This window comes from Ambystoma mexicanum, chromosome 6q (assembly GCF_040938575.1).
Source record: "Ambystoma mexicanum isolate Mex_15411 chromosome 6q, UKY_AmexF1_1, whole genome shotgun sequence".
Lineage (NCBI taxonomy): Eukaryota > Metazoa > Chordata > Amphibia > Caudata > Ambystomatidae > Ambystoma > Ambystoma mexicanum.
This window is the reverse complement of record NC_090937.1, coordinates 1,375,786,362-1,375,800,294: the sequence shown is the minus strand read 5'-3', so window position 1 is coordinate 1,375,800,294 and position 13,933 is coordinate 1,375,786,362. Positions and strand designations below refer to the sequence as shown.

At 41.6% G+C, this 13,933-nt stretch overlaps 1 protein-coding gene across 4 annotated transcripts in view; it reads left to right on the top strand.

Moving 5' to 3' along the window:
* AFAP1 (actin filament associated protein 1) overlaps nt 1–13,933 on the top strand; it is a 551,057-nt gene that overhangs the window by 500,014 nt on the left and 37,110 nt on the right. For all 4 annotated transcript variants that reach the window (XM_069632010.1, XM_069632009.1, XM_069632011.1 and 1 more), the window contains 2 exons: nt 6,143–6,257; nt 8,246–8,410. In XM_069632010.1, the coding sequence (XP_069488111.1) occupies nt 6,143–6,257; nt 8,246–8,410 (280 nt within the window). The remainder of the gene's footprint in view (nt 1–6,142; nt 6,258–8,245; nt 8,411–13,933) is intronic.

Here is a 13,933-nt window from a genome sequence, read left to right as displayed (position 1 = left end):
GCCATTGAATTTGAAGGACTTCTGAATTATACGCAGTGCCTTAGAAAGCACTCGTTTTTCTCACTGCAAACCAATAATTGTGCAGAGAGCGGGTTGTGTGGTGGTGTTAATTCTGTAGAATCTTAGTATAGCCTGCAAGTAACCAAAGCTAGCACAACTGAGGTACGGTGGGACTGGTTTAGACATTGAAACAAATGCTAAACTTTGTGCAATTGGAATCAGCATGTTTGAACCTCTTTTGTTATTTGGGGTACAAAGTCGAGCTTTGTGTTGATAATGTTGTCCAGAATGCTGATTGCATAACTAGGAAGTGGGTTGTGTCCCACAAACAGAGGCCGATGGGGCTATAGCCCTGCATCTTTTCTTTATAGACCAGAATGGAAGCTCGGGGGCTACAACCAAAAGGCTAGCTAGCCCCAGGTGCTGCAATCCTGCCATTAGCGTAGCCCCAGATGTTTTCCAGACCTAGCAACACCCGTGCCCACAAATAGCCAGTGGCTAGGAGTCCATGTTTTGGGGAGTGACCAAAAATAACCTCTGTTATATTATGGTTCAGTTTTGAGAAATTAGTGGTCATCCATTAATCAGTGTGACGCAAGCCAAGGTCATCGTGGGGCTGTGGGGCCTCTGATACCTCAATGTAGTTGTGAAAAATGTGGCCTTACGATTGGAGGCTATAAATAAGTGAACAGGGCGGACCACTGAGAAACTCCACACAAGTGTGTGCAGAGAAGAACATGCTAGGGTTGCCAACTTCCTGAGAGTGCTTCAAAAGTAATCACTGCCACTGGCACTGTCCCTCTAGTGCTTGCCTCTTGTAGCCTAGACCGTGGAATACTGTGGTTCACTGTCGTCAATGTTGCTGATACGCCCAAAAGGATTAAGGCTCAAGTTCTTCCCCTGTCTGTGTTAAGTCTAATATAATCAAGAATGGAGGGGTTACAATGTTCTTTTCTTACTTATGGCCTAAAGCCGGCCTAGGGAGTGTTCTCATTAAGAACATTCTGGAGTTAAAGTACAACAGCCTTTTCTAGTAATTTGGCCAAGTACATTATATTTAAGATGGGGCAAAAAGTAAGATACTCGTCTGGGTAGGATGCAATGTTTTTCAACTTTACTTTTACCAATGCAAACTTAAATTAGTGGTTTTTCTGAGACACAAACCTGAGGAGTTCAGCACCAGTGTAACTCTTGTGACAAAGGTTGATACACTTTGGATTATAAAGTGAGCAGTGTAAGGAAGGCGTGGTATCAAAGTAAGACAGGCGCAAGTGACCACAGTTCAAGGGTGTTTATTGAACTTTATCAAGGGTGTGAAAAACATCTATCTAAACCTAAATCTAAGATTGGATCAAGCTACGACCATCAAATAATAATACAGTCCTAGTGGAGTCTTGTCAAATTAAAAGGGCCTATACTGAAAAATCCCATTGCCAATCCTTACTGCTAAGTTACAACTAGCATGGGGTAATGTTCACGAAAAAGGAAAGAAGTGTTCACAAATTATGAGTCCGGATGTTCAGGCCATTGGCCTCCCTTCCCCACGTTTTTAGCAAGGGACAAGGTGGTTCACACGAGCATAGCACACTCTTGGGTTTCTTCGGCATGAGGACACAGTTCCTTTTACCAACATCAGGGTCTTCTGTGCCCAAGTCTCTAACATTCAAAGTCTCTTGATTCAGAGGGCCTGGTGTATCAAAAACAACGAAAAAAGTTCCTTTCCAAATATTCAAGTCTGGTGATATTTCTTTTACAATTAGCCTCCCTCAGCCGGGCCTAGACCAATTTTAGTTTGCAGGTATCCCTCAGTCGGGTTCACATTGGCCACAGCAATATAATCTCAGGTGACTCATAGTTCACCCCGGATCCATGTCTTCTGGGCCCAGATCCCCTTTTTTTTTTATTTTTTTTTATTTATCGTATTGGTTTGTATAAACCTTTACAAAAAGAATTAAAATACATACATGAACATATAAATTCAATTATTTACACAAAGAACCATTTTAAAATAAACTCAATCTTCATAAAAACTACCAAAAAACAAAAATGATAAAAACAAAATAGAAATATACAGAATAAAAATGATCAACATAAACAAATAAATGCCTCTTCACACACACTTTCTAGAAAGGCTAATGCCCTCATTTTCAGTACCATTTGAGTCGCCATGCATCTTTTTAAACCATATTTTCTCACTATAAACTTGGTTAATATTAGTACAAAACCTTCAAAATAAAGTATTCTTTGCATAGGAAGATTTGGACAGACCAGCAACAAATGCATTAGCGTCTCTTCTTCATCCATTACAAGACTATTCATAATCTCTTTTGTTCTCATAACATTAAACCTATATCTCATTATACAGTTTCTAAAAGGTCTGCTTGGATATTTTCTAATACAATTCTCAGGTTCTGTATTCCATTTCAACAAAGATACCGTCTGCACATAAAATGTAGATTTCAAGATCACTGCATTGTTTTCACACCAGTCATATGCTCTTATTATCTTCTTCACCTTATTAGGGTTGTGTATCAACATTTGCATAGGTTACCCTACTTTATGCATAATCAATTCAACATCTCTTTTAAGTTCAACCATAAACATGTTTTGAGCCCCATCAAGGACCGAATACAGAGCATTCACTTTTGATGTCATACACTTACGTGGAAGAAATGTTATTTTCCATTGCAAACAGCTATTAAGTGATTGTAATCCTAGTTCATATCGGAATAACTCAAAGGGTACACATTTAGGAATACAAACTAATACACAGCTCCAAATCATGCCTTCTACAACTTTCAGATATTCTGTGAGGTCACAAGGGAAGAATTCAAGGCCATATAACAATTGAGGCATCACCTTCATACAATAGAACTCTCGGCAGGGCATTGGAGATAATTTCACACATTTTCTTTCTATTATTCTCATCTGTCTTAATGCTGCTATAGCTTTTATCTTTAAACAATTCTTGAAGAAAATTATGGAATAAGTACTCACTATAGAGTAGCCCAAATAGTGCAATACATTTTGACTTCATACCCATCTATATTGCATACTTCTATTGCTACCACACCCCAACTGAAGAATAACTGTCTTAGCGGGATTTATCTTTCATTTGTGTTCAGCTATAAAGATTTCAAACACATTTATTAATCTCTGTAGCCCCACTCTTGTTGAATTAAGCAAAAGAAAATAATTGGCTTAAGCCAGCCATTTCACATTCGTAGAGCCTAATTTAGGAGTTCCAAGGCCACTGTGGTCAAGCGCTTTACCCGGTCCGGAGGCAAATAAATTAAACAGAGTAGGCGCTAACATGTACCCTTGTCTCAGTCCATTTTGCATATCTATGTCCTTAGACATTAGACCCACAGAATTCAACCCCACCCTCATTTTAGTATTTGAATACTGATGAATAATTAAATCTAACAAGACATTTGGTATTCCTAGTACCACCAGCCTTTTCCACAGAATTGCTCGATCCACCTTGTTGAAAGCCATCAACAGATCCATAGAGGCAACAAATATCAAAGGTGAATTCTTAGACCAGGCTTTCCTTTGTAGACACGTGAGCACAGCCAATGACAATCTGTGCCCACATTCTTTCTAAAATCTATTTGCCTCCTGTCCAGAATATCGTTCATATCCATCCAGTCATGTATATGTTCTAAAACTATTGAGGCAAAGATTTTCGAATCAGCGTCCACTAAGGCTATAGGCCTGTAATTCATCAGATACAAACGTTTCCCTTTTTTGAAAAATGGCAGCACATACGATAATTTCCAAGATGGTGGCATTTTCTTAGTCCTAATGACATCATTAAAGAGCAGATTTAACTTTCTCAACCAGAGAGGGACATTCTGTTTCGGTATCGAATTTGACAGGCAGTTGGGAGCAGGAGTTTTTGTGTTTATAATGTGTCCGTTTCTGATCCTTTATATAGATTTTCAAAATGTTCTCCTGAAAGTTGCTCTTTTATTGGGTTTACAGCCAATCGAACTTGTGTTGCTTCAGTGCTATTCAGAAGTGACCAAAAATTCTGGGAGTTATGTCCCTTTAAGGAAGCTGGCATGTTTTCATTCTCTCTCCGATGCAGAGTATGTCTATAAGATCCCCTTTTATACTATTAGTCTCCCTCAGCCGGACTCCGACCAATTTCAGTTCATAGGCTAACAAATATTTTCGAATGTGCGCAGGATTTAGCTTGACCTGCTGCAGGAATAATTCAATTTCACAGTTCAATAATTCTCACATGCTCAGTTGGATACCAAACAGAGACCTTTGAGTGAGCACCCACGTGACACTGGACCACTCTGTATCTTGTATCTATTTCGGTTTCATAAAGTTCAATCACATATGAGTCATCTTTGCTCATACAATGTTGCCATTTGCAACCTTGAGCGTAACACAGTCTGGTCTGCCATCAGTCTCTCCGACTCACCGGCTGTCCTTCAATTCACTTGCGTTGCTTTGTTGTCAGAGCCAAGGACAGTACCACAGTGGAAACAGCTTCTCCCCGCCTTGGCTATCTATGCGGGAGGGCCCTGTGTACCTTCGACACACACTGCACCGTTCTTCAGCTGCAATTCCCAGTCTTTTGTATCTTTTCCTCAAGGTCTCTTGAAAGTCGCGGTTCTTCCCTGAAAAGGACAACAGTAGTTCCCTCCTTGCAGCCTTCTCTGGTCTCACCACCTTTCTCCTCGGTTTAAACAGCCATCTTGCAATTGCTGCTTCCTCATGCATTTTGTCTTGCTCAGAGTGTGCTTTCGTACTCTCCTTTTATCTGTGTGGGGAAGTGTAGTGGAAGTCAGGTGTGTGTAATTATCAGTAATTGCCTGACTCTGCCTGACCATTGTGTTGGGCAAACAAAACCACGTGTTGCCACATGGTAGCCCTCATAGGCACTCCTAGGGGGGCAAATAGTCCCATGTACGGTCAGTTAGTATATAAGCCTGATGCTCTTGTCTAGCAGGTACATTCAGGAGTATAAACTATAGTACACAGATATAAATTGAACGGGTACACGAATTTGGAAATGTAGTGTTTCAAATAACTCATAATGAGTGTGATCTCATGTGAATCATACCAATTAGATCTGTCTTTGAAGAAAACTGAATACTCAACATTGGTTAGTGATTGATCAATTTTATATCTCTTCACCATCAACAAGAGACCTATACAAATAGGTTTCAACACAAAAAGGATATACAGAGTGTGAACAAGATGAACAAAATCAAGCAAGATTGCACATGATTTAACAAACAAGGTTGAAATACAACATTGTTTCACATAAGTGTTCATAACAAAAATGTATCGGCTTTTGTTGACAATATTCACATCAAGTCGATGCAAAGGCCTTATAGGTTCATAAAGACGATTCCCAATATATCTGCTAAGATGTAGCAGCAGTCGAGAGCAACAAAAGTAGGGGTTTTATTCAATTGGAGCTAAATCAGGAACGCTTCCTAACAAAATCAATACAATGTATTACATTAATTCTGTGAGCAGCTACAATAGGGACGCTGCCAGGGAGATTTTAACCATCAAAGAAATTAAACAAAAGCTCTAGCATTCTAATCTGAATTAAGTAGCCCAGTATAATGCCCCAAAAAGCATTCTGTACAATACGAGAAAGATGAAGTACTTCAGAGTTCAAAGTAAGAGGCCAGATTTATTAATAAGCTATGTGACATTTTTCACCATTGTCCAGCCTTGAATGAAACCTCATGCTATCTCTGTAGCTCAACATTCCACCATATTTGTGTTTTTCACATCCATTGTTTTTATCTGACATTGAGTGCAATGATTATGATTTCTGAACAACGCTTGAACATTTCATAACGTTATCAAACAAAGAGCAAGTTTGTCGAACTTGATCATTCGTGCTTCTGAAAAGCAAATCAACATTTTATCGGTCATACTCTTCCACAGATCCTCACTCTCCAAAAAATGTTACTTAATGTGCCTTCTTATACTAAAAAAAGAAAATTAAACTATGAATTTGTGTTGATGAAATGATGAACACATATTCATAGTGTAATGTTCTTAATTTTTCCACTTATTATAGATAAGAAAAAATGTGTGCTCCTGATTCTCAGTTCAAGAGTGTTGACATATGCTCTCTTTCGTGTCCCCCCTCCTCCAGTTTAAAGGCAAGAAGCCTCCTGCATTGTCAAACGGGGTGGCAACGAAAGGCAGAGTTACAAACACTCCTCAAAGGAAACCCGTTGCAGCTGCAAATGTGAAACGTACCGCTTCAAGTAAGTGAAATTACTTGCTTTCAAGTTTTCTTTCAGTTATACTAATATTTCTCCATAGGAGATTCAAGGCGCCGGCTCATCAACACACAATGTGTATATGTTTACCTATGGTGTATTCCACATGTGCATTGGGTGTTAGAACCTGTAGTAATCCAGGTAAAGGTTGGGTTCAGCCATTACATTTTATGGATGGTTTTTGAGATGTCATATGTAACTTCTCTGGTGCAAGATCAGACGTTCATGTGTTGAATGCAGCTCAGTGTATATTTTCTCAGCCTCTTCCCTGGGTGTTCCTTTGTCATTCACTGTATAAGAACAGCAACCTTGAGTAAAAGAAGGGACAAGTCGTGATTGACAGCTTTCTGAAGCCTTTGGAAGTGTAACAGGTTCAGGGAATGTTAACCCCCGTGCTTGAAAATGACTTTTGCTTGCAAGGGTCTGTAAATGTAGACTGTGCCTTCAAAAGGTGTCATAGTTTCTGCCTTTGTTACTTAATCGATTATTTTGCCAACATTTTGGTAGTTGCCTGAGGAATGTTCTGCTCAGATAGCCTACTCATGCGCAAGCCACCTGGCGTGGTCTCCACTGAACAAAATTGCAGGTTGAGCGATTCTTTTTAGAGTAACAATTTCATCTCTTTCCTGAATTTCAGATAACTTGATTCATCCATCAGGGACTAATTGTAGTTGCTTCACAAGAATGTACAACGTAGATTATTTTTTATCTAGTATATACAATTCTCCATAGGCTTGTTGTCACGATGCTTGAAGCTGCACTTGTGATATTTTGCAACCTACTATAACCCTGGTTGATACAGAGATTTGATATTTAAACAAGGATAGGCCCAGTTCCAAATTGTAAACTTTAATTGTTTGGAGTGGGTGCTTTGATTATAATGATTGCTTCAGTTATAAGAGGACACCTGTATTGTATATGAGCACTTTGTGTAGGTGCATGGACCAATACGCTTGCTCAGTTTGCGAGTTTAGGCTAACTATCCAAGCCTGCATTCCGAGCAAGCTGAGCACTCCATAAGTCCACCTTTATTTCCCTGCCTGTGCATTCAGTACCCCCATGCTAACCTTGGGGCATGCAGCCGCTCCCAGGCCTCCGACCCCTACCTCTGTTTTCCCAGTTTCTTCATGCCCATCTTCCCGGTCCCCAGTGGCTCCATGCTTTCTCCTCTGCCTCCCCATTTCCATCTCCCCTGGCCATGAAAACGGGAATGGGACCCAGCTGAGAGCTCCATCATTGCCATGGCAGCCATCCATCACCACCCATGCACTTACTGTGCTTCCTTCGGGTAAAAACGCTACTAGCACCTCAGGTGCCAAAGTCAGAGGACTTACCACTTGGGTCTTGGGCTGCTACTGGCTGATCAAGCCAGCAGTCATGGGTGATATAGCTTAATTATGGTCCATCTTCCCCGGGCTGTAAAAGCCATTAATGTTCCCCCTTTATTTGCAAATTAGTGTCAGTCCTATATAATAGTATCATTGCATGTGCTACACACTTTTCTTCTAAATTCTAGTTGTGTTTAAGATCTTCCATGGACCTTTTTCTGCTCTCGAGACATTGCTACTGAGAGATTTTTGAAGCATGTTTATTAACCCTGCACGTATTAGTCTTTTTCTAAGCAATTGATTATGTCCTAACTGAAGCACGACCTAATACATCCTCAGTCATAAATGACCTGTAGTTCATTCTAGAGACACCGTTACGATGTATTACCAAAAGAGTAGTTAGTATTTGACAATAGCAATGTGTTGGTGTGCCCAGCTCAAGCAAAGGGATATCCTAATACAGACAAATACATTCAATGAAAATACTTCATTGAATTGCTCTCACTCTGTATCAGCAAAGTGGTAGTTGGATGAATGAAACATATTGACTGCACATAATCTCATCCTAATCGATAAGTTCTGGTTTTGAAGAAATATCGCCAGATCCATGAGCATGCCTTCTTCTGACCGGTGTATCTCTGATAGATGCTGAGCAGTACAAATATGGGAAGAACCGAGTCGAAGCAGATGCAAAGATGCTGCAGATGAAAGAAGAGGAGCTGTTAAAGAAAAAGGAAGCGTTGCGGAACCGACTGGCTCAGCTTCGCAAAGAGAGGAAGGACATTCGAGCTGCTATTGAAGTGAACACTGGTATGCGCCTCTTGATTTTGAACGTATGCAATGTAGTAATAATGGAGACCTGAAATTGTTTTTGTCCACCTATCCCAGACTACCTAACCCCTGCTTCCTCTTTGTCTGGCGTGAACCTATCTGTGGCTGTGTTAGTGACTGCCAGAGATGGTGGCCTATGTGTAGTGAAGGCCCAGCAAACTCACTAAAGTTAGCCTTCACGATTTCCTCATCTTGCATTTAGAAATGACCATAAGTGTAGGCCCGTTTATAAAAGAAGTAGAGTCCATATAACTTTCATCCTAATATTTACTCTGCCATCATTATTACCTAGTTTGGTTCTTATTCTTTAGAGGGAAGCAGCAGTATTTAGAGAAATGCAGCTGGTGTTTAAGCAGTGACTAGCCCAGGAAAGGTTGGGGTGAAAGGGATCATATTCAGGCATTGACCAATGACTCATTATATTTCAGAAACCCAATGGAATGAGAGATTATAAATTTCCCTTAATCAAATCAGCTTATGGGGTATGTTCAATTATTATCAAAAGAGGAAAGGTAGATGCCAACAATTTGTTAGTCAATAAACAGAAGGCTAGTCCTGAAAAAAGTAGATATGTACCAAGAAGCATATTGCAAATGTTGGTCGGCAGTCCTCCAATTTCAAAAATATATCAGCCAATTGTTTTAAAAAAAAGGAGTCATTGAGTTCAAAAAGGAGCAGAAATGTGAGAGTCGGGAACCTGCCTGGTGTAAAGAAAACAGCAGGAGCGCACACAGGTGACCATATTGTTTGAACGTAGTATGTCAATGTGACCGAAGCATGAAACATTCTTGCCTGTCAGGCTGAATGGCCTCTCCATAGCTCGATGCCTTTTTGCAACTAGCAGTAGGATATTTGTGGTGCCCGGGCAGTGAGCAAGAACTAAAGTGTAAAGGTTCACAACAGAATTAACTGAATAGTACACAGTATAAATAAATGAACCTTTAGAAGATGCTACTTTGTGTCAGAGAACAACAAAACGTCCGTGCAAGGACTTTATACATATGATCTCATAGCAAAAGTATTGTTAGTGAAGCACATACCCATGAAAAAAAGAGCTACATGGATACTCCTCCCCATGTGTAGGTTAAATAGAGCACAAGACTAAAAGGTGGTGATGGCAGTGACTATTCCTGCTGGAAAGGAAGCTCTAGAGTTCCTGCTGGAAGCCTTGCTGAGCTGCACAAATAAAGGGACCTACTTATTTCCGGCCTGGCAAGGTCTCCATAAGCAACATCCTTTATATGAGCTGGAAAACTCAAAAAATGACTGGAAGAAAAACTGTATAAAATAGAGGAGGAAATGAAACTAACTCTTCACTCTTGGGAAGCTGTGAATAAAAGGGTTATTAGAGGTAGTTGTTAAAGGGAAAAATACAGACTGTGATTAGATGAAATTTAGGCTGATAAAGCAGGCACGTGAGATAAGACAAGAGAACCATCTGGGTGAAAAAAATGTCTTCTCATTTCCTTTGAAGCAGAAAGCTTTCCACAAGTCACAAATCATGAATGGAAGTGCATGAGCAAATGCTTTTGTTTTTGTATATGCTTGTATCTTCTTTGAAAGTAAAATAGCTTGTCATGACGTGTGCAAGTTGAGCCACAGCTAAAATAAGCACATGTTAATATCACTTTTATACTGTATAGACGAATTAAGAAACCTTTCCACTCTCATTCAAGTTAGAAGAGGTTTGCCTGCTGACTTCAAAAGAGGTGTCCATATTCTATCTTCCATTTGTTAAATGGGTACGGGAGGGACAGGGTAAACAGTAGTTTCAGTCACACAAACATAGACTCCTTTCCAGTGTTGGATGCATGCTGAAAATGTTAGATCAGGGGTCTTCAAGCTATTGCTCTACAAATGTTTTGGTCTACAAATCCTATGATACCTCACTATTGACTATGCTGGCTGGGTTGATGGGAATTGTAGTCCAAAACATCCTGGAGAGGTAAAGGATGCAGGCCCTTGCATTAGAGGGAAGTGGAGACGAGGCAGAGGATACGTAGGTACTAGTTCAGACCAAGAGGTGTTGCAAGCGTGGTTTATCATGAATAGAGGACATCTTTCAGGAATTCCCATTTCAGTTGTTTTCAGAACCTTCTAGAGCCCGGTGTGTCTATGACCTGAGTGCAAATGTTGATGGCCCACGGCTCCATAATCCCAAGAAGTACACATGTTTTTTTCTGGATCAGACTGAATTTTGACTGCATTTTTGTTTTTATGAGCTGGTCTTCATGATGTTTAGGTAGAAATATTGATGTTGTTTATTCTAGAAGGTATGTATTCTAGTTCATGTCTATTACTCATGCAGGAGCAGTATCATGAGCCTTTTTTTTGGAAGGGTTTGGATTTCAGTGCCAGGGCTGAGGTCATGGCTGGTGGCACGTGTATTGTGGGCTCTCTGTGTTGAAGGATTTTGAGGTTTACATTTTGTTATTGCTAACGTGGTTCGTAGGGGATGAGGTCTGTTATGCTTAGTCAAGAGGATGGCACTCCTAACATTGTATGGGTTGCTTACATTTTGTATTGCCATTCTCATGTTGAGATGGATGTGCATTGGTAGGTACATTAATGCACAGGTAAATATCCGCCTGAGGATGGGTACGTGAGTTTGCTATGGGTTTTAAACGGGATGGGGTGTGGCATTTCAGTTTGATGTCAATAAGTGTTAGGGAGATTTTTGCTGGACTTCTGGACCTTTTTCATGTTCTTCTGAATGAGGGGGGAAAGGATCCCCTCAATCTATTTTCTCTGACCATGAAAACCCTGTTCATTTTGCTTTTACTTTGTTTTATTGAGTCTTGTTTTGCTCCATACTTTTTACAGGCATCTGCGGTCCACATTTGCAGCACACAGCACCTTTTTGTGCAGTTTTCTGGGAGCCCTTTGAGCTCTCCTTTTTATATTCTTTTATTTTACTTCAGAACAACTGTTCTCTAGTTAGGGAGATACTTTTTATCCTTCTTAGATTTTTCTTTTGTGAGATCAGCACTCGCCGCCTTATGTGGAGTGCTGCTGGGTTACCTAGTATCCCCTTTCGAATGGATTGTGTCCTCCCACGTATTCCTCATCTTGTGATAAATCGTTATCTCCAGCTTTGCTGTTTCGGGAAAAAAAATTCTCGCCAGAGGGCGCTGTGCTCAAGGTCGTGGCGTTGATTGTCCCTTGACGTACTCCGTACTCTGTCAGCATCACTGATGGTATAAGTAGCTCGAGCCGCGCCCGTTGCTGCAGTTCTGTTTTTCCAATCGCTTCGCTATCGAGAACGGCGCGCTTCTATTTTCTGTGAAGAAAATGTCATCATCTTCGACACCTTCGAAACCCAGAACTGGGTTTAAAAAGTGTGCAGATTGTGGATCTAAGATGTCGATCACTGATCCCCACCGGATTTGTCTCTGGTGTCTCGGTTCCAGTCACCGAACCGACGACTGCGGGTCCTGCCAATCGATGACCAAAAAAGCTCTTTGTGAGAGGAGAGGTAAACTGTCGGTGGGGAGGGAGGCCTCAAAAAAGGTTTCATCAAAAAGACATAAGAAAGCGACTGATTCTAAGGAATCGGATCGCCATAGGCACTCGAAGAGATCTCGATCTAATGAAGAGGAGACATAGATCTCCCTCATCATCTTCTTCTTCAGAGTTGACCGAGGAAATTCGTTGTCTGACTAAATCGGATTCTCCCAGTAAGTGGGAAGAATTCCGCAAAAAGATGGAGGTTTTCGAGAATGCGGCCTCGACCCCCTCGAAAGAACCTCGAAAAAGCCATACCCCTAAAGTCGCTTCATTGGACGACAAAGGGAAGTCCAAGGCTACTATGGCCAAGACCAGTAGCGTCGAGGAATACAAAAAACCTCGAGTCGACGTAAAACCATCGAAGAATCTTTGAGAGTCGAGCACCTCTCCAGTGCCGGCCAAGAAACACAAGTCGTCAAAGACTTCGACAACTTCGTCGACGCCCTCGACGTCGATAATTTCGACTCCAAAGCCAAATGTGTCATCGACGCCATTATCGAAGTCATCTTCGAAAACTTCGAAGACACCCTCGAAAACTTTGAAGACTTCGAAGACACCCTCAAACTTCGAGGGATTTGCCATTTCCTTCGAAGCAGATGGAAGAGGAAGAAAGGAGATTCACTCCTTTGCCCAGATCAGACTTTTTCAAATCTATGTCAGCAATCTATGAAGAGTCTGCTTCAGAAGAAGACGAGGTTACTCCTTTGGGAGTTACCTATGGTACAAGACAAGTTCCTGAAGAACTTATTGACCAGGAATCTAGAATGAGCGACCTGAGTGATACTCTACATTCTGCCAGTGGAGTTGACACATCCCCAGAATTAGAGTTCGCCAAACCTGATCCTGCAGAGCATGCAGATGCTGGGTACAGGGGTCTTATGACCAGGGTAGTTGAATACATGGGTTGGGGTAATACTTCACCCATTTTTGAACAAGATGACATGACGGATATTATCGTCAAGGGACCTCCGAAAGATCCTGTTCTCCCTTTTCACAGGGCCCTTCAAAGGACTGTGGAGAAAAACTGGGAGAAACCAGAAACTATTGCTGCTGCAGATAGCACTTTTCCAAGAAAATATAGACCAGCTGGAACGGATCCTGAATATTTGAATAAACATCCGACGCCAGAGTGTTTAGTCATTCAAGCAGCATCTACTTCAAAACAAACTGCTTATCCAACTATCCCTCCAGATAGAGAGGATAAAAAAATGGACGCCTGAGCACGTAAAGTTTTCACGTCAGGCAGTATGTCACTTAAGTCGGCAAATGTCACCTGTACCCTAGCCAGGTTCACCCATACCCTGTGGGACTGTATTTCGGCGGCGGCTGATCATATTCCGGAAGGCGAGGAAAGGGAAGGCTTCCTGAATATACTCAAAGACGGGAAGGAGGCATTGGGGGAATGCCTCCAGTCTGGACTGGATACTGCTGATAGTATCAGCAGATCCATGGCTGCAAGCGTTGTGCTACGCAGATTTGCGTGGTTGAGGAAGTTGGGATTTGCACCAGACATGCAAGCTAGACTCCTCAACATGCCCTTTGATGGCTTGAGGCTCTTTGGCAGAAAGGCTGATGAAAGCCTAGAAAAACTTCAGACCTCGAAAGCGGCAGCTAAATCACTTAGCGCCTCTTTGCGCCAGCCTCTAAAACCCTATTCCGGCTCATCTTCCTGGAGGGGTCGTTCTTTTTGATACTACTCCTCTTTTGGTAGAGGAAGAGGACAGGCTTCTCAAAGGGGCAAAAGAAACTTCCCTCGTGGAGCACGAGGAAGAGGTGCAAAATCAGCCTCAGGAGCAGCATCTGTACCCTCAGCCACTCCTGCAGCCGTCTCCAAATCCCTCTGAGACCTTGTTACACAAAACACCAGTGGGAGGCAGGATCTCTCAACATCTGAAGGAATGGCGAGGCATTACCTCAGATGCTTGGGCACCGGAAACAGTAGCCCAAGGTTACTGTCTCCCCTTTCTAAAAAGGCCTCAGAATCATCCACCGGGA